Genomic DNA, 21,346 nt, shown 5'->3' on the forward strand with positions numbered 1-21,346 from the left:
GGAGAGTAGTGGCAGAATCTGTGAAAACCATAACGGCATCTTCAGGAGAGTAATGGCAGAATCTGTGAAAACCATAACAGCATCTTCAGGAGAAGTAGTGGCAGAATCTGTGAAAACCATAACGGCATCTTCAGGAGAGTAGTGGCAGAATCTGTGAAAACCATAACGGCATCTTCAGGAGAGTAGTGGCAGAATCTGTGAAAACCATAACGGCATCTTCAGGAGAGTAGTGGCAGAATCTGTGAAAACCATAACGGCATCTTCAGGAGAAGTAGTGACAGAATCTGTGAAAAGCAACAGGAGCGGGAGGAGAAGTTGGGTCAGGTAAATATCTCTCTTCTGGTTATCTAGATCTGTTGCCCTCTTCAGGCACCACCAGACGATATAGTTGATTATATTAAAACACATTGTGTGTGTGTGTTAAAATTTGAGCAATTTGATTGGTCTAAAGAATAGATACCTTTCGGTCTACCAATAGAAATAAAACCTCACTAGATAAAAGGCATTGATGAAGTGAACAGAGGTTTCTCCAACTACAGGCGTCCACTTTCTCCAGTCATGTGTCACATAGAGATTGTAATCCCAAGGTAGAAAATACATCAGGTCACAACACAATGTGTTTTTCAAAGTATCATTCAATCACATCGTAATTGTAAATGGTTGAGCAATGACTGGAGGTCACCACCTGCTCTCTCTCTCTCTCACACACAGACACACACGCCTCTCAGCAGCCAATGAAAACGGTCTTACCCTCTGTCTCAACAATGCCGTGACCGTGGCAACCCTTCTATCCCCTTTGGCGGGTAAACAGCCACTTAATCAACTGAAGCCCTTTCACTGTAATCATGTCTCAGTTCACACCTGAGCTTTCTGTCCAGGAGAAACAGGTTATAGAGCCCATGTCTGTCCAGGAGAAACAGGTTATAGAGGAGCCCCATGTCTGTCCTGGAGAAACAGGTTATAGAGGAGCCCCATGTCTGTCCTGGAGAAACAGGTTATAGAGGAGCCCCATGTCTGTCCAGGAGAAACAGATTATAGAGCCCATGTCTGTCCAGGAGAAACAGGTTATAGAGCCCATGTCTGTCCAGGAGAAACAGGTTATAGAGGAGCCCCATGTCTGTCCAGGAGAAACAGGTTATAGAGCCCATGTCTGTCCTGGAGAAACAGGTTATAGAGCCCATGTCTGTCCTGGAGAAACAGGTTATAGAGCCCATGTCTGTCCAGGAGAAACAGGTTATAGAGCCCATGTCTGTCCAGGAGAAACAGGTTATAGAGCCCATGTCTGTCCAGGAGAAACAGGTTAGAGCCCATGTCTGTCCAGGAGAAACAGGTTATAGTGGAGCCCCATGTCTGTCCAGGAGAAACAGGTTAGAGCCCATGTCTGTCCAGGAGAAACAGGTTAGAGCCCATGTCTGTCCAGGAGAAACAGGTTATAGAGGAGCCACATGTCTGTCCAGGAGAAACAGGTTATAGAGGAGCCACATGTCTGTCCAGGAGAAACAGGTTATAGAGGAGCCCCATGTCTGTCCAGGAGAAACAGATTATAGAGCCCATGTCTGTCCAGGAGAAACAGGTTATAGAGCCCATGTCTGTCCAGGAGAAACAGGTTATAGAGGAGCCCCATGTCTGTCCAGGAGAAACAGGTTATAGAGCCCATGTCTGTCCTGGAGAAACAGGTTATAGAGCCCATGTCTGTCCAGGAGAAACAGGTTATAGAGCCCATGTCTGTCCAGGAGAAACAGGTTATAGTGGAGCCCCATGTCTGTCCAGGAGAAACAGGTTAGAGCCCATGTCTGTCCAGGAGAAACAGGTTAGAGCCCATGTCTGTCCAGGAGAAACAGGTTAGAGCCCATGTCTGTCCAGGAGAAACAGGTTATAGAGGAGCCACATGTCTGTCCAGGAGAAACAGGTTATAGAGCCCATGTCTGTCCAGGAGAAACAGGTTATAGAGGAGCCCCATGTCTGTCCAGGAGAAACAGATTATAGAGCCCATGTCTGTCCAGGAGAAACAGGTTAGAGCCCATGTCTGTCCAGGAGAAACAGGTTATAGAGGAGCCCCATGTCTGTCCAGGAGAAACAGGTTATAGAGGAGCCCCATGTCTGTCCAGGAGAAACAGGTTATAGAGGAGCCCCATGTCTGTCCAGGAGAAACAGGTTATAGAGCCCATGTCTGTCCAGGAGAAACAGGTTATAGAGGAGCCCCATGTCTGTCCAGGAGAAACAGGTTAGAGCCCATGTCTGTCCAGGAGAAACAGGTTATAGAGGAGCCCCATGTCTGTCCAGGAGAAACAGGTTATAGAGCCCATGTCTGTCCAGGAGAAACAGGTTATAGAGGAGCCCCATGTCTGTCCAGGAGAAACAGGTTATAGAGCCCATGTCTGTCCAGGAGAAACAGATTATAGAGGAGCCCCATGTCTGTCCAGGAGAAACAGATTATAGAGGAGCCCCATGTCTGTCCAGGAGAAACAGATTATAGAGGAGCCCCATGTCTGTCCAGGAGAAACAGGTTATAGAGGAGCCCCATGTCTGTCCAGGAGAAACAGGTTATAGAGGAGCCCCATGTCTGTCAAGGAGAAACAGGTTATAGAGGAGCCCCATGTCTGTCCAGGAGAAACAGATTATAGAGGAGCCCCATGTCTGTCCAGGAGAAACAGGTTATAGAGGAGCCCCATGTCTGTCCAGGAGAAACAGGTTATATAGAGGAGCCCCATGTCTGTCCAGGAGAAACAGGTTATAGAGCCCATGTCTGTCCAGGAGAAACAGGTTATAGAGCCCATGTCTGTCCAGGAGAAACAGGTTATAGAGCCCATGTCTGTCCAGGAGAAACAGGTTATAGAGGAGCCCCATGTCTGTCCAGGAGAAACAGGTTAGAGGAGCCCGTCTGTCCGTCTGTCTCAGCTGAGCTCTCTCGGTCTCCGTCTGATCCAAACTGAACACATTCTATGTTGCTGTTCAAACACAATGCATATTGTAGACATGCGAACTTGAACACTGTGGTATCTGAGCCAAAGGTTGGCTGGACTTTGCTATTGACCTGTAGATCTCTACATTACTCCCTACTTTATAAACTTCCATATTGTCTAACTTTGCTGTTGAAGTATAGACATCTGAGTTGCCAAACTGTTTTTCAGGGTGATATGTGATGTTTTATTCGTTTGCTCTTTCTCTCATCAAAACGAAGGAATAATGTACTAACCAAAAATTTAAAACAAATCAAAATATATTTGAGATTCTTCAAAGTAGCCACCCTTTGCCTTGACAGCGTTGCACACTCTTGGCATTCTCTCAACCAACTTCATGAGGTAGTCAACTGGAATGCATTTAAATTAACAGGTGTGTCTTGTTAAAAGTTCATTTGTGGAATTTCTTTCCTTAATTAGTTTGAGCCAATCAGGTGTGTTGTGACAAGGTAGGGGGGCATACAGAACATAGACCTATTTGGTAAAAGACCATGTCCATATTATGGCAAGAACAGCTCAAATAAGCAAAGAGAAATGAGTCCATAATTTCTTTAAGCCATGACAGTCAGTCAATCCGGAACATTTCAAGAACTTTAAAAGTTCCTTCAAGTGCAGTCGCAAAAACCATCAAGGCTATGATGAAACTGGCTCACATGAGGACCACCACAGGAAAGGAAGACCCAGAGTTACCTCTGCTGTAGAGGATAAGTTCATTAGAGTTACCAGCCTCAGAAATTACAGCCCAAATAGATGCTTCACAGAGTTCAAGAAACAGACACATCTCAACATCAACTGTTCAGAGGAGACTGTGTGAATCAGGCCTTCATGGTCAAATTGCTGCAAAGAAACCACTACTAAAGGACACCAATAAGAAGAGACTTGCTTGGGCCAAGAAACACAAGCAATGAACATTAGACCGGTGGAAATCTGTCCTTTGGTCTGATGAGTCCAAATCTGAGATTTTTGGTTCCAATGGATTATCTCCGCATGTGTGCTTCCCACCATGAAGCATGGAGGAGGAGGTGGTGTGGGGGTGCTTTGCTCGTGACACTGATTTATTTAGAATTCATCAATCTACACACAGGGCCGCCCGAGTGGTGTAAGGAACTGCATCGCAGTGCTAGGTCCATGGGCGGCGCATCGTTAGGGCAGGGTTCGGCCCAGCGTCGTCCGGGTCAGGGCAGGGTTCGGCCCAGCATCGTCCGGGTCAGGGGAGGGTTCGGCCCAGCGTCCTCCGGGTTAGGGGAGGGTTCGGCCCAGCGTCCTCCGGGTTAGGGGAGGGTTCGGCCCAGCGTCCTCCGGGTTAGGGGAGGGTTCGGCCCAGCTTTGTCCGGGTTAGGGGACGGTTCGGCCCAGCGTCGTCGGGGTTAGGAGACGGTTTGGCCAGCAGGGATATACTTGTCCCATTGCGCACTAGCGACTCCTGTGGCGGGCCGGGCGCAGCGCACACTGGTCGCCAGGTGTACTGTGTTTCCTCCGACACATTGGTGCGGCGGGCTGACGGGTTAAGTGGGCATTGTGTCAAGAAGCAGTGCGACTTGGTTGGGTTGTGTTTCAGAGGATGCACGGCCTTCACCTCTCCTGAGTCCGTACAGGAGTTGCAGCGATGAGACAAGACTAACTACCAATTGATACCACAAAATTGGGGACAAAAAGGGGTAAAAAATAAATAAACAAGTAGGTGAACAGATGATCTTTCCCCCCCTGAAGCATGGAGGAGGTGTGATGGTGCTTTGCTAGGGACACTGTCAGTGATTTATTTAGAATTCAAGGCACACTTAACCAGCATGGCTACCACATAATTCTGCAACGATACACCATCCCATCTGGTTTGGGCTTACTGGGACTGTCATTTGTTTTTCAACAGGACAATGACCTAACACACCTCCAGGCTGTGTAAGGGCTATTTTACCAAGACGGAGGGTGATGGAATGCTACATCAGATGACCTGGCCTCCACAATCACCTGACCTCAACTCAATTGAGATGGTTTGAGATGAGTTGGACTGTAGAGGGAAGGAAAAGCAACCCACAAGTGCTCAGCATATGTGGGAACTCCTTCAAGACCTTTGGAAAAGCATTCCTCATTAATCTGGTTGAGAGCATGCCAAGAGAGTGCATAGCTGTCAAGGTAAAGGGTGGCGACATTGAAGAATCTAAAAATATACTACATTTTTTATTTGTTTAACACTTTGTTGGTTACTACATGATTCCATATGTGTTATTTAATAGTGTTGTCTTTTCTATTATTCTACAATGTAGACAATATAGTACACATAAAATAAAGAAAAACCCTGGAAGGAGTCAGTGTGTTCAATCGTACTGTATATATTTATAGGGTTTGTGTATTTTATGTTGAATTCTACAGGACACATCTGGAAAAGGACTTGGTCTCAATGTCTTCCCTGTTTTTCTTTACTAAAATGCATTATTAACCCAGAGAAGTGACGACATTTTAAATAATTTAATCAACAGAGAAAGCCTTAACATTTCAAATGGATTAAAAGGTGAAATCAACGAGATAAAACAGTAGTAATTAATAAATTAAGTAAAATATCAAGGAATAGGATTGAGGGCATAAAGAAAATCAAATGAGCTCTGCTTCTCAACAACAACAATGAGCTCTGCTTCTCCACAACAACAACGAGCTCTGCTTCTCCACAACAACAATGAGCTCTGCTTCTCCACAACAACAACGAGCTCTGCTTCTCCACAACAACAACGAGCTCTGCTTCTCCACAACAACAATGAGCTCTGCTTCTCAACAACAACAACGAGCTCTGCTTCTCCACAACAACGAGCTCTGCTTCTCCACAACAATGAGCTCTGCTTCTCAACAACAACAATGAGCTCTGCTTCTCAACAACAATGAGCTCTGCTTCTCAACAACAACAATGAGCTCTGTTTCTCAACAACAACAACGAGCTCTGTTTCTCAATAACAACAATGAGCTCTGCTTCTCAACAACAACAATGAGCTCTGCTTCTCAACAACAACAACGAGCTCTGCTTCTCAACAACAACAACGAGCTCTGCTTCTCAACAACAACAACGAGCTCTGCTTCTCAACAACAACAACGAGCTCTGCTTCTCAACAACAACAACGAGCTCTGCTTCTCCACAACAACAACGAGCTCTGCTTCTCAACAACAACAACGAGCTCTGCTTCTCCACAACAACAACGAGCTCTGCTTCTCCACAACAACAACGAGCTCTGCTTCTCAACAACAACAATGCGCTGACCCCTTCCTTTTTAAAACCGCAACGTTATTACAGTAAACTCCAGTAATCCCTGACTTGGAACGGAAATGTTTTCAGGTGAAGAAAATCCTGTAAACGAACACAACAAACCAAATAAGCCAAAAGAAATCAATGTAGTCCGCCCCCCCCCAACACACACACACACACACACACACACACACACACACACACACACACACACACACACACACACACACACACAAAATCACAAAAATGTGACTCCAAACCCAGTGTTATTGTTTGGTGATGACGTGAGCATGTATTTAATTCATTATTAATGTCTTACTCCCAGTAGAGTAAGCCTTGGATTAGACCAGTTATCTTAAGATGTCACACACACACACACACACACACACACACACACACACACACACACACACACACACACACACACACACACACACAGCTTCCATCAAATGGGATTGGTTGTAACATTTTAATCCCTTTGAGCAATTAGGAAATGTCAGGCTTGCTGTAAACTTAAAATAACACGAGACTACCATTGGTCTACTCTAGCGCAGTCTACTTCACAGTCTGCACACTTGACAAAGCTTTAAATTAGCCAAACAAAAACAAAGACTACTCAGACCTTGTTTACATGGATTAGCATAGAGTTGATCGGCACTCGCTCACCGGCAGACAACACACTGCAGTTAGTACCAATAGAGTAAGAGACAACACACTGTAGTTAGTACCAATAGAGAGACAACACACTGCAGTTAGTACCAATAGAGAGACAACACACTGCAGTTAGTACCAATAGAGTAAGAGACAACACACTGCAGTTAGTACCAATAGAGAGAGAGACAACACACTGCAGTTAGTACCAATAGAGAGAGAGACAACACACTGCAGTTAGTACCAATAGAGAGAGACAACACACTGCAGTTAGTACCAATAGAGTAAGAGACAACACACTGCAGTTAGTACCAATAGAATAAGAGACAACACACTGCAGTTAGTACCAATAGAGAGAGAGACAACACACTGCAGTTAGTACCAATAGAGAGACAACACACTGCAGTTAGTACCAATAGAGAGACAACACACTGCAGTTAGTACCAATAGAGAGAGACAACACACTGCAGTTAGTACCAATAGAATAAGAGACAACACACTGCAGTTAGTACCAATAGAGAGACAACACACTGCAGTTAGTACCAATAGAGAGACAACACACTGCAGTTAGTACCAATAGAGAGAGACAACACACTGCAGTTAGTACCAATAGAGAAAGAGACAACACACTGCAGTTAGTACCAATAGAGAAAGAGACAACACACTGCAGTTAGTACCAATAGAGAAAGAGACAACACACTGCAGTTAGTACCAATAGAGAGAGACAACACACTGCAGTTAGTACCAATAGAGAGAGACAACACACTGCAGTTAGTACCAATAGAGAAAGAGACAACACACTGCAATTAGTACCAATAGAATAAGAGACAACACACTGCAGTTAGTACCAATAGAATAAGAGACAACACACTGCAGTTAGTACCAATAGAGAGAGACAACACACTGCAGTTAGTACCAATAGAATAAGAGACACACTGCAGTTAGTACCAATAGAGAGAGACAACACACTGCAGTTAGTACCAATAGAATAAGAGACAACACACTGCAGTTAGTACCAATAGAATAAGAGACAACACACTGCAGTTAGTACCAATAGAGAGACAACACACTGCAGTTAGTACCAATAGAGTGAGAGACAACACACTGCAGTTAGTACCAATAGAGTGAGAGACAACACACTGCAGTTAGTACCAATAGAGAGAGACAACACACTGCAGTTAGTACCAATAGAATAAGAGACAACACACTGCAGTTAGTACCAATAGAGAGAGACAACACACTGCAGTTAGTACCAATAGAGAAAGAGACAACACACTGCAGTTAGTACCAATAGAATAAGAGACAACACACTGCAGTTAGTACCAATAGAATAAGAGACAACACACTGCAGTTAGTACCAATAGAATAAGAGACAACACACTGCAGTTAGTACCAATAGAGAGAGACAACACACTGCAGTTAGTACCAATAGAGAGAGAGACAACACACTGCAGTTAGTACCAATAGAGAGAGAGACAACACACTGCAGTTAGTACCAATAGAGAGACAACACACTGCAGTTAGTACCAATAGAGAGACAACACACTGCAGTTAGTACCAATAGAGAGACAACACACTGCAGTTAGTACCAATAGAGAGAGACAACACACTGCAGTTAGTACCAATAGAGAGAGAGACAACACACTGCAGTTAGTACCAATAGAAGAGAGACAACACACTGCAGTTAGTACCAATAGAGAGACAACACACTGCAGTTAGTACAATAGAGAGACAACAACACACTGCAGTTAGTACCAATAGAGAGAGACAACACACTGCAGTTAGTACCAATAGAGAAAGAGACAACACACTGCAGTTAGTACCAATAGAGAAAGAGACAACACACTGCAGTTAGTACCAATAGAGAAAGAGACAACACACTGCAGTTAGTACCAATAGAGAGAGACAACACACTGCAGTTAGTACCAATAGAGAGAGACAACACACTGCAGTTAGTACCAATAGAGAAAGAGACAACACACTGCAATTAGTACCAATAGAATAAGAGACAACACACTGCAGTTAGTACCAATAGAATAAGAGACAACACACTGCAGTTAGTACCAATAGAGAGAGACAACACACTGCAGTTAGTACCAATAGAATAAGAGACACACTGCAGTTAGTACCAATAGAGAGAGACAACACACTGCAGTTAGTACCAATAGAATAAGAGACAACACACTGCAGTTAGTACCAATAGAATAAGAGACAACACACTGCAGTTAGTACCAATAGAGAGAGACAACACACTGCAGTTAGTACCAATAGAGTGAGAGACAACACACTGCAGTTAGTACCAATAGAGTGAGAGACAACACACTGCAGTTAGTACCAATAGAGAGAGACAACACACTGCAGTTAGTACCAATAGAATAAGAGACAACACACTGCAGTTAGTACCAATAGAGAGAGACAACACACTGCAGTTAGTACCAATAGAGAAAGAGACAACACACTGCAGTTAGTACCAATAGAATAAGAGACAACACACTGCAGTTAGTACCAATAGAATAAGAGACAACACACTGCAGTTAGTACCAATAGAATAAGAGACAACACACTGCAGTTAGTACCAATAGAGAGAGACAACACACTGCAGTTAGTACCAATAGAGAGAGAGACAACACACTGCAGTTAGTACCAATAGAGAGAGAGACAACACACTGCAGTTAGTACCAATAGAGAGACAACACACTGCAGTTAGTACCAATAGAGAGACAACACACTGCAGTTAGTACCAATAGAGAGACAACACACTGCAGTTAGTACCAATAGAGAGAGAGACAACACACTGCAGTTAGTACCAATAGAATAAGAGACAACACACTGCAGTTAGTACCAATAGAATAAGAGACAACACACTGCAGTTAGTACCAATAGAGAGAGAGACAACACACTGCAGTTAGTACCAATAGAGAGAGAGACAACACACTGCAGTTAGTACCAATAGAGAGAGAGACAACACACTGCAGTTAGTACCAATAGAATAAGAGACAACACACTGCAGTTAGTACCAATAGAGAGAGAGACAACACACTGCAGTTAGTACCAATAGAGAGAGAGACAACACACTGCAGTTAGTACCAATAGAATAAGAGACAACACACTGCAGTTAGTACCAATAGAGAGAGAGACAACACACTGCAGTTAGTACCAATAGAGAGAGAGACAACACACTGCAGTTAGTACCAATAGAGAGAGAGACAACACACTGCAGTTAGTACCAATAGAGAGAGAGACAACACACTGCAGTTAGTACCAATAGAGAGAGACAACACACTGCAGTTAGTACCAATAGAGAGAGACAACACACTGCAGTTAGTACCAATAGAGAGAGACAACACACTGCAGTTAGTACCAAGAGAGAGAGACAACACACTGCAGTTAGTACCAATAGAGAGAGAGACAACACACTGCAGTTAGTACCAATAGAGAGAGAGAGAGAGACAACACACTGCAGTTAGTACCAATAGAGAGAGAGAGACAACACACTGCAGTTAGTACCAATAGAGAGAGAGAGAGACAACACACTGCAGTTAGTACCAATAGAGAGAGAGAGAGACAACACACTGCAGTTAGTACCAATAGAGAGAGAGAGAGACAACACACTGCAGTTAGTACCAATAGAGAGAGAGAGACAACACACTGCAGTTAGTACCAATAGAGAAAGAGACAACACACTGCAGTTAGTACCAATAGAGAAAGAGACAACACACTGCAGTTAGTACCAATAGAGAGAGACAACACACTGCAGTTAGTACCAATAGAGAGAGACAACACACTGCAGTTAGTACCAATAGAGAGAGACAACACACTGCAGTTAGTACCAATAGAAAGAGACAACACACTGCAGTTAGTACCAATAGAGAAAGAGACAACACACTGCAGTTAGTACCAATAGAGAGAGACAACACACTGCAGTTAGTACCAATAGAGAGAGACAACACACTGCAGTTAGTACCAATAGAGAGAGACAACACACTGCAGTTAGTACCAATAGAGAGAGACAACACACTGCAGTTAGTACCAATAGAGAGAGACAACACACTGCAGTTAGTACCAATAGAGAGAGACAACACACTGCAGTTAGTACCAATAGAGAGAGACAACACACTGCAGTTAGTACCAATAGAGTAAGAGACAACACACTGCAGTTAGTACCAATAGAGTAAGAGACAACACACTGCAGTTAGTACCAATAGAGAGAGACAACACACTGCAGTTAGTAACAATAGAGAGACAACACACTGCAGTTAGTAACAATAGAGAGACAACACACTGCAGTTAGTACCAATAGAGAGACAACACACTGCAGTTAGTACCAATAGAGAGACAACACACTGCAGTTAGTACCAATAGAGAGACAACACACTGCAATTAGTACCAATAGAGAGACAACACACTGCAGTTAGCACCAATAGAGAGAGACAACACACTGCAGTTAGTACCAATAGAGAGAGACAACACACTGCAGTTAGTACCAATAGAGAGAGACAACAAGCGACACCTGGTCGAAAGAAGCTGAAGTATTCAAACTGTAAGCAAATGACGTGGTGAGCCCAAGCAGTACAGACGGGTACACGGAGAGCTCAGCCCTACCTGAGCTAATAGTACCGATAGGTACAGTGGTCCTTCTGTAGCTCAGTTGGTAGAGCATGGCGCTTGTAACGCCAGGGTAGTGGGTTCGATCCCCGGGACCACCCATACGTAGAATGTATGCACACATGACTGTAAGTCGCCTTGGATAAAAGCGTCTGCTAAATGGCATATATTATATTATTATTATTATTATTATATATTATTATTATATTATATATTATTATATTAGGTACAGTGCACTTAGAAAATACTCAGACCCTCTCAAGAATTGATTGTTTTTTCAAGAATTGATTTTTTTTTAAATCTCTCTTAATCTACACAACACACCATAAATGACAAAGCAAAAACATTTAGACATTTTTCCAAATGTATTAAACATACAAAACTGAAATATTACATATTACATATTACATATAAGTATTCAGACATTTGACATTTACATTTGAGTCATTTAGCAGACGCTCTTATCCAGAGCGACTTACAAATTGGTGCATTCACCTTATGGCATCCAGTGGAACAGTCACTTTACAATAGTGCATCTAAATCTTAAAGGGGGGGGGGGGGTGAGAAGGATTACTTATCCTATCCTAGGTATTCCCAGACCCTTTACTCAGTACTTTGTTGAAGCACCTTAGGCAGCATTTACAGCCTCAAGTCTTCTTGACGCTACAAGATTGGTACACCTGCATTGTCCACACACAATCAAACAGACTCCAACCTCTCCACAATGGCCAAGACCAGAGAGCTGTGTAAGGACATCAGGGTTAAATTGTAGACCTGCACAAGGCTGGGATGGGCTACAGGACAATAGGCAAGCAGCTTGGTGAGAAGGCAACAACTGTTGGCGCAATTATTAGAAAATGGAAGAAGTTCAAGATGACGGTCAATCACCCTCGGTCTGGGGCTCCATGCAAGATCTCACCTCGTGGGGCATCAATGATCATGAGGAAGGTGAGGGATCAGCCCAGAACTAAACGGCAGGACCTGGTCAATGACCTGAAGAGAGCTGGGACCACAGTCTCAAAGAAAACCATTAGTAACACACTACGCCGTCATGGATTAAAATCCTGCAGCGCACGCAAGATCCCCCTGCTCAGCCAGCGCATGTCCAGGCCCGTCTGAAGTTTGCCAATAACCATCTGGATGGTCCAGAGGAGGAACGGTAGAAGGTCATGTGGTCTGATGAGACAAAAATATAGCTTTTTGGTCTAAACTCCACTCGCTGTGTTTGGAGGAAGAAGGATGAGTACAACCCCAAGAACATCATCCCAACCGTGAAGCATGGAGGTGGAAACATCATCCTTTGGGGATGCTTTTCTGCAAAGGGGACAGGACGACTGTACCGTATTGAGGGGAGGATGGATGGGGCCATGTATCGTGAGATCTTGGCCAACAACCTCCTTCCCTCAGTCAGAGCATTGAAGATGGGTCGTGGCTGGGTCTTCCAGCATGACAACGAGCCGAAACACACAGTCAGGTCAACTAAGGAGTGGCTCCGTAAGAAGCATCTCAAGGTCCTGGAGTGGCCTAGCCAGTCTACAGACCTGAACCCAATAGAACATCTTTGGAGGGAGCTGAAAGTCCGTATTGCCCAGCGACAGCCCCAAAACCTGGAGAAGGTCTGTATGGAGGAGTGGGCCAAAATCCCTGCTGCAGTGTGTGCAAACCTGGTCAAGAACTACAGGAAACGTATGATCTCTGTGATTGTAAACAAAGGATTCTGTTTTGCAGGTTATCAAATACTTGTTCTCCCCACTGTGTGTGTGTGTGTATGTATGTATGTATGTATGTATGTATGTATGTATGTATGTATGTATGTATGTATGTATGTATGTATGTATGTATGTATGTATGTATGTATGTATGTATGTATGTATGTATGTATGTATGTATGTATGTATGTATGTATGTATGTATGTATGTATGTAAGGTAGGCCACTTGATTTCAACATCTGAACAGAGTGGACAGGCTAGCCTGCTGTTCAAACAGTGGGAGACAGACAGAAGGGTGCGTTCATAACAATTAAACTGTTCAACCTTGGATCTATTTGGTAACAAGTTGGCTAAACTTGAAAATATAAAAGATCAGCTGGCTACTCGCTAGCTAGTAAGTAGCCAATAGTAGATACATAGAGACGGCAGGTGGGCAGACAGGTTGCTGGTCACGCTGCCAGGCAGCTACTCGAACACAAGCCCATGTAACAGATGTGAAACGGCTAGCTTAGTTAGCGGTGGTGCGCGCTAAATAGCGTTATCATATATAACGGATGTGAAACGGCTAGCTTAGTTAGCGGTGGTGCGCGCTAAATAGCGTTATCATATATAACGGATGTGAAACGGCTAGCTTAGTTAGCGGTGGTGCGCGCTAAATGGCGCTATCATATATAACGGATGTGAAACAGCTAGCTTAGTTAGCGGTGGTGCGCGCTAAATAGCGTTATATATAACGGATGTGAAACGGCTAGCTTAGTTAGCGGTGGTGCGCGCTAAATACCGTTATCATATATAACGGATGTGAAACGGCTAGCTTAGTTAGCGGTGGTGCGCTAAATAGCGTTATATATAACAGATGTGAAACGGCTAGCTTAGTTAGCGGTGGTGCGCGCTAAATAGCGTTATCATATATAACGGATGTGAAACGGCTAGCTTAGTTAGCGGTGGTTCGCGCTAAATAGCGTTTCAATCGGGTGACGTCACTTGCTCTGAGATCTTGAAGTAGTGGTTCCCCTTGCTCTGCAAGGGCCGCAGCTTTTGTGGAGCGATGGGTAACGATGCTTCGAGGGGTGACTGTTGTTGATGTGTGCAGAGGGTCCCTGGTTCGCGCCCGGGTATGGGCGAGGGGACGGTCTAAAGTTATACTGTTACACCCACGTGCTAAAAAAGTCAGTCATTATTAGTGAATGTACGTTATGGTCATGGCATTTTCACAGACTTGAAAGACAGATCAGTGATTACTGCACAAAAGCAGGTTAAACTATTTTGATAAAATAATGTAATTATTAGTGGGTCTTATGGTTGTGGAAGGTTTATATTCAGCCTATTTGTATCTCCGCAAGCCCTGAATTCATTAGGCCCACAAAAACCAAGGTCTAACCCTAGTCAATTGTAGAGCCAGAGTAATGGGTACACAGAGACCACACACAGTCTAAACCCTAGTAGCTAGTCAATAGTAGAGCCAGATAGGTAGATGGGTACACAGAGACCACACACAGTCTAAACCCTAGTAGCTAGTCAATAGTACAGGTAGATACATAGAGAGATGGCAGGTGGAACAGAGACAGGCTGCAGGTCACGCTGCCGGCCAGAGAGCCACACCTGTGGTCCTGGTAACTCACCTGTAGTAAAAAGCTCTACTGCAGCAGACTTTGACCTGTAGTCACAGGTACAGATCACCTGTGACTGGAGTAAGCTTCTACACTGTAAAACGTCCTCATGACCGAGCTCAGTGAGAGATGAGGACTGCTTTCTCCACGTGTCCTTCAGAATCATGAGGTGATGACGTGAAATATACAGAATCCTAGACGTCGCGGCGGTGATGAAACGCTGCCGGCCAGAGAGCCACACCTGTGGTCCTGGTAACTCACCTGTAGTAAACCTTGGTTCTGAAGGTTTGTGTTTTAGGTAAGCCATGGTAATGGAGACCATGTTCATAAAAAAGTCTGACTTGCACGATGAACGTTCAAGTGATTTCCTATTAGAGGTCGACTGATTTAAATCGGAATGGCCGATTAATTAGGGCCGATTTCAAGTTTTCATAACAATCATAAAAATTATTTTTGGCCACAGATTTATAAAAATTAAAAGTTTTTTTTTTTCACACCTTTATTTAACTAGGTAAGTCAGTTAAGAACACATTCTTATTTTCAATGACGGCCTAGGAACGGTAGGTTAACTGCCTCGTTCAGGGGCAGAACGACAGATGTTCACCTTGTCAGCTCGGGGGATCCAATCTTGCAGCCGTACAGTTAACTAGTCCAACGCAATAACGACCTGCTTCTCTCTCGTTGCCCTCCACAAGGAGACTGCCTGTTACGCGAATGCAGTAAGCCATAGTAAGTTGCTAGCTAGCATTAAACTTATCTTATAAAAAAAACAATCAATCATAATCACTAGTTAACTACACATGGTTGATATTACTAGATATTATCTAGCGTGTCCTGCGTTGCATATAATCTGACTCAGCATACAAGTATCTAAGTATCTGACTGAGCGGTGGTAGGCAGAAGCAGGCGCTGTAAACATTCATTCAAACAGCACTTTCGTGCTTTTTGCCAGCAGCTCTTCGTTGTGCGTCAAGCATTGCGCTGTTTATGACTTCAAGCCTATCAACTCCCGAGATGAGGCTGGTGTAACCGAAGTGAAATGGCTAGCTAGTTAGCGCGCGCTAATAGTGTTTCAAACGTCACTCGCTCTGAGTCTTCTAGTAGTTGTTCCCCTTGTTCTGCATGGGTAACGCTGCTTCGATGGGGGCTGTTGTCGATGTGTTCCTGTTTCGAGCCCAGGTAGGGGCGAGGAGAGGGACGGAAGCTATACTGTTACACTGGCAATACTAAAGTGCCTATAAGAACATCCAATAGTCAAAGGCTAATGAAATACAAATGGTATAGAGGGAAATAGTCTATAATAACTACAACCTAAAACTTCTTACCTGGGAATATTGGAGACTCATGTTAAAAGGAACCACCAGCTTTCATATGTTCTCATGTTCTGAGCAAGGAACTGAAACGTTAGCTTTTTTACACGGCACATATTGCACTTTTACTTTCTTCTCCAACACTTTGAACATGTGTCATTATTTACTTGAGGCTAAATTGATTTTATTGCTGTATTATATTAAGTTAATAAGTGATCCTTACAGTATTGTTGTAATGGTCATTATTACAAATGTAAGAAAATTGGCCGATTTAATCAGTATCGGCTTTTTTGGTCCTCCAATAATCGGTATCAGCGTTGAAAAATCATAATCGGTCGATCCTCTATTTCCTATACAAAGCCCTAGCTGACGTTAAGGTATACAAAACAATAAATCACAGCTGTCTTTTTTTGTCTGGCAACTTACCTTTACCGGTCTCACCAAAATAATATTTGGGTCAATACTATATTACACTTCTGCCAAGTAGTTGACAAAGTAGAACGTTGTTGGGGTGTGGTTAACTCTAACTCGTCTCCCTGAAGACCCATGGTCCAGGACAGAGAGGCTTTATCAGGATGGTCTTTAGGCTGTGCCCACCGGCAGGAAGTAGGGGACTTCCTTTGGGAGATTCCAACCACCACAACACCTCCCTCCCTGCCTCTCTCTGGGAGATACAACAGATCTAGCTCCTCCCCTATTCCCAGATCATGATGTCTGTTTAAAAATTAAAAATTAAATTAAACATCCAACACAGTCCAAAATGGGTGTCAAACAGCCCCTATCCTGTAGTTGAATATGTTTTCAACAACATGCTCACAAACCAAGAAAGAGGAGTCATGTTCAAACACGTTGAGAGACAGGACTTGTCTGGTTACTCCTTGTTTTGGCCAAACGCTAGGCCACGCCCACAGACATTAGTTTCTTCTCTACAATGAGTCTGGATCTGAGTACCTCCCCGGGGGATTCTAGAATGGAAATCCATTCTAGACCTTCTGATTGGTCGCAGAAACCGATTGAGTTGTGCCAGAGCCAGGTGTGTAAAGCTGCGTTTTGAAAATGTGTAATTGGCTTTGATACTCTAATTGGTTAGGAGATTATCCAATCGCTGATGACTTTGTTTTATACAAAAAGCCCTCATTTTGGATGTCACCTCAAACGACTTCCAAGTATGCTGCGGAAGAACTCACTTTGAGTCGTCGGGCGAAGTCGGGGCACGTTTGGAGAGAAATTATAGTGATGCAACAGATGCATTGTGAAACGGTTGAGTTTCTGTTAAGGTCAGATGAAAAGACAACATTATGTTTGTTTAACTTTGATTTTTAAATGTTTTTAACGTTTTTAACTTTTTTTTGTTTCCCCAGTTCGTCCATCGGTCTGGTTTGTCTGGTTCCCGAGAATCTCTCTCTCTCTCGTCTGTCACTGTGGGATCATCTGCGCTGGTGGTGTGTGTGTGTGTGTGTGTGTGTGTGTGTGTGTGTGTGTGTGTGTAACGATGGCTCCAGCTCAAATGTGTCCCTGTGTGATAGCAGAGGCGGGCTGGTCAGCCAACCTATCAGGTCCAGCTCAGAAAGACAAAAGACAGACATGTCACACAGACTCCTTTAACAAAGACCGACAGCACAATGACTGTGGATTGAGGCCTAAATGGCACCCTATCCTCTTTTAGTGCACTACCTTTGGCCAGGGCCTATAGGGAATAGGGCCCATGGGGAATAGGGTGTGATTTGGGATGTATAGCCTTGGTAGCTGAGCCTGGCAGGCTCAGGGATGAGGGCAGACAGAATGGGATGTGAACATGCACTTGTTGTTTACGGAGCCGTGGTCATTTTTTTCTCTCTCCCTCACCATAGAGAAATACACCTTTTGCACTGTCTGTCTGTGAGTCAAGGCCTTCATTCACTTCAAAGAGGATGGTATTTAACCATGTAAAGTCCAACTATCTCAAAGAGAATCAAGAAGGATTTTCTATGATCCAAAAACCTGTACAGTTGTCAAACTTTTCAAATGTCTTCAATGACCAGGTAAATACAGCCCCATTTATTAATGTGATTCAGTGACCAGGTAAATACAGCCCCATTTATTAATGTAATTCAGTGACCAGGTAAATACAGCCCCATTTATTAATGTGATTCAGTGACCAGGTAAATACAGCCCCATTTATTAATGTGATTCAGTGACCAGGTAAATACAGCCCCATTTATTAATGTGATTCAGTGACCAGGTAAATACAGCCCCATTTATTAATGTGATTCAGTGACCAGGTAAATACAGCCCATTTATTAATGTGATTCATTTATTAATGACCAGGTAAATATATTCATTTATTAATGTGATTCAATGACCAGGTAAATACAGCCCCATTTATTAATGTGATTCAGTGAGCATGTAAACCCAGATGCCCATACAGCCCAATCTATTAAAATAACAAGTTATTTTATTTATTTTGATGTAATTATTATTCCCTAAACTGAACCCGGACAATAGTCTCACCAAGTTGCCCCAGAAACTACAGTTAAATGGAATACCTGTCAAATGATGTGAGGTCTCATGTAGCCTAGGATAAATAAGGCTTGGTTCTGACTCACTTCCACCAGGTACTGCTTAACCTCAGTCTAGTGAACGTCAAACTCAGCCTCTTTGTGCGTAGGTAAACTGCACCGTCAGGGCGCACCTTGCGCAAAAACTTTGCCCCGTTTTGGCATTCAGAAAACCTCGTTTAATCTGTCTAGAACTACAAAAGTTGTTAAGAAAAACATACCTCTGGTGGACTTAAATTGAACGTATCAGCTATTTTCCCGTAGAGTTCTTTGACGTTAGTAAATCCCTCGATCCTTCCCGTGGGGCTGCCGTGGGCGAGCTGAGTGTGGAACACTAGTTTGGGCCGCAGGTTGGCAGGTGGCGGTGGGAGCCCCGCTCCGTTTACGGTCGACTTCACGGAGCTCCCAGTTGCGTGTCCACCGACCTCCTCGTTCTCCACCAGGTTCGAGCTCTCTCTCGACTTGTTCTTCTTTCTCCTCAGTCCTAAAGGCATTGTGTTTTTTTGGCGTCAATAAATCGGTTTGATCGGTTGATAAATCCTTTGGTCGATCGGTCCGGTTAGAAGTGGCAACCAGTTGCACAAATCCTCTTTCCTTCCGCATTTACCTCGACAAAACCTCGACTGACTCTCCTTTTTCCAGGTTCGACTTTGTTCTTCGACAGTGAGTGACTCGTCAACCCAACCCCAAACTTGCAAATTAAACTGCGGTGATATTCAACAGGTAGGTGGCGAACGTGCGACGCGATGTTTTCTTCGTTGTGTCTATTTTACTGTATCTATCTTACTGTATCTCTCAACTCTGTCAGACAACTGCGCCTCTGTTTCAATATGCTGGGAACGCAGGCGCAGTGGGGGCATGGAGATATGCGCCGTACAGGCAGGCCTGTTATACCTGTCGTCCTGCTGACTCAGGTGACCAATCGGAGTCTTCAATCAAAACAACATATGTTTCAAGAACATACATGTACACATTTTGTTATAAAGTAGAGTACTTAAAGTTGTCACGCTTAGTTGTCCCCCCCTCCCCCTTCATATGGAGTTTATGGATCCAGGCCTATAAAGGGACTATTGACTTGGACAATTGACTGGGACCAGATATTTTTGGGGGCATTTGAAACACCTTGGATTCCCCCCCCTATAGGCCCACCGTTTACTAGCCAGATAATAACTATTTATCATCATAGTTTTCTATTGGACCCCCCCCTATAGGCCCACCATTTACTAGCCAGATAATAACTATTTATCATAGCCAGTTTTCTATTGGACCCCCCTATAGGCCCACCATTTACTAGCCAGATAATAACTATTTATCATAGTTTTCTATTATTAGGACCATTTACTAGCCCCCTATAGGCCCACCATTTACTAGCCAGATAATAACTATTTATCATAGTTTTTTATTTGTGTGTATTTTCTGCTGCAGCCATTCCTCCCAGCCGTCTATAATGTAAAGCTCCCTTCCCCCACAAAGTATCCTACTGTTTTCCCTCCACTGACTTTATTTGAAAATCCTTGAACACTTTACACTATATGAATAAGACTGTACCTGCCTATGTAAAAACAGAGGAATTTACAAAAACCTATGAGCCAAGTCGGCAAATGGTCTGATTCAAACGTAGGCCTTAATTTAGGCCTTTATCCCCCACCTGCATCAGTTTGGCATTTAGGATTTTATTCAGATCCCCATTAGTTGTTGGGGTCCACACAAAACACATGACTAAAGAACACTAAACACATGACTAAAGAACACTAAACACATGACTAAAGAACACTAAACACATGACTAAACAACACAACACATGACTAAACAACACTAAACACATGACTAAAGAACACTAAACACATGACTAAAGAACACTACGAATAAAGAACACAAAACACATGACTAAAGAACACTACGAATAAAGAACACAAAACACATGACTAAAGAACACTAAACACATGACTAAAGAACACTAAACACATGACTAAAGAACACTAAACACATGACTAAAGAACACTAAACACATGACTAAAGAACACAAAACACATGACTAAAGAACACTAAACACATGACTAAAGAACACAAAACACATGACTAAAGAACACAAAACACATGACTAAAGAACACAAAACACATGACTAAAGAACACTAAACACATGACTAAAGAACACTAAACACATGACTAAAGAACACTACGAATAAAGAACACAAAACACATGACTAAAGAACACTACGAATAAAGAACACAAAACACATGACTAAAGAACACTACATGACTAAAGAACACTAAACACATGACTAAAGAACACTACGAATAAAGAACACAAAACACATGACTAAAGAACACTAAACATGACTAAAGAACACAAAACACATGACTAAAGAACACAAAACACATGACTAAAGAACACTAAACACATGACTAAAGAACACAAAACACATGACTAAAGAACACTAAACACATGACTAAAGAACACAAAACACATGACTAAAGAACACAAAACACATGACTAAAGAACACAAAACACATGACTAAAGAACACAAAACACATGACTAAAGAGCACAAAACACATGACTAAAGAACACAAAACACATGACTAAAGAACACAAAACACATGACTAAAGAACACAAAACACATGACTAAAGAACACTACGAATAAAGAACACAAAACACATGACTAAAGAACACAACACACAAAACACATGACTAAAGAACACTAAACACATGACTAAAGAACACAAACACATGA

The 21,346-nt window shown here is 43.1% G+C and overlaps 1 protein-coding gene across 1 annotated transcript in view; it reads right to left on the reverse strand.

Annotated features, from left to right (window-relative positions):
- LOC124025440 (PDZ domain-containing protein GIPC1-like) overlaps window positions 1–19,336 on the reverse strand; it is a gene marked incomplete at its 3' end in the record, with an annotated part of 49,983 nt that extends 30,647 nt beyond the window's left edge. The window contains exon 1 of the mRNA XM_046338881.1: window positions 18,831–19,336. Within this exon, the coding sequence (XP_046194837.1) occupies window positions 18,831–19,103 (273 nt within the window). The remainder of the gene's footprint in view (window positions 1–18,830) is intronic.
- Between the last annotated feature and the right edge of the window lie 2,010 nt (window positions 19,337–21,346).

This window comes from Oncorhynchus gorbuscha, unplaced genomic scaffold (assembly GCF_021184085.1).
Source record: "Oncorhynchus gorbuscha isolate QuinsamMale2020 ecotype Even-year unplaced genomic scaffold, OgorEven_v1.0 Un_scaffold_2248, whole genome shotgun sequence".
NCBI lineage: Eukaryota > Metazoa > Chordata > Actinopteri > Salmoniformes > Salmonidae > Oncorhynchus > Oncorhynchus gorbuscha.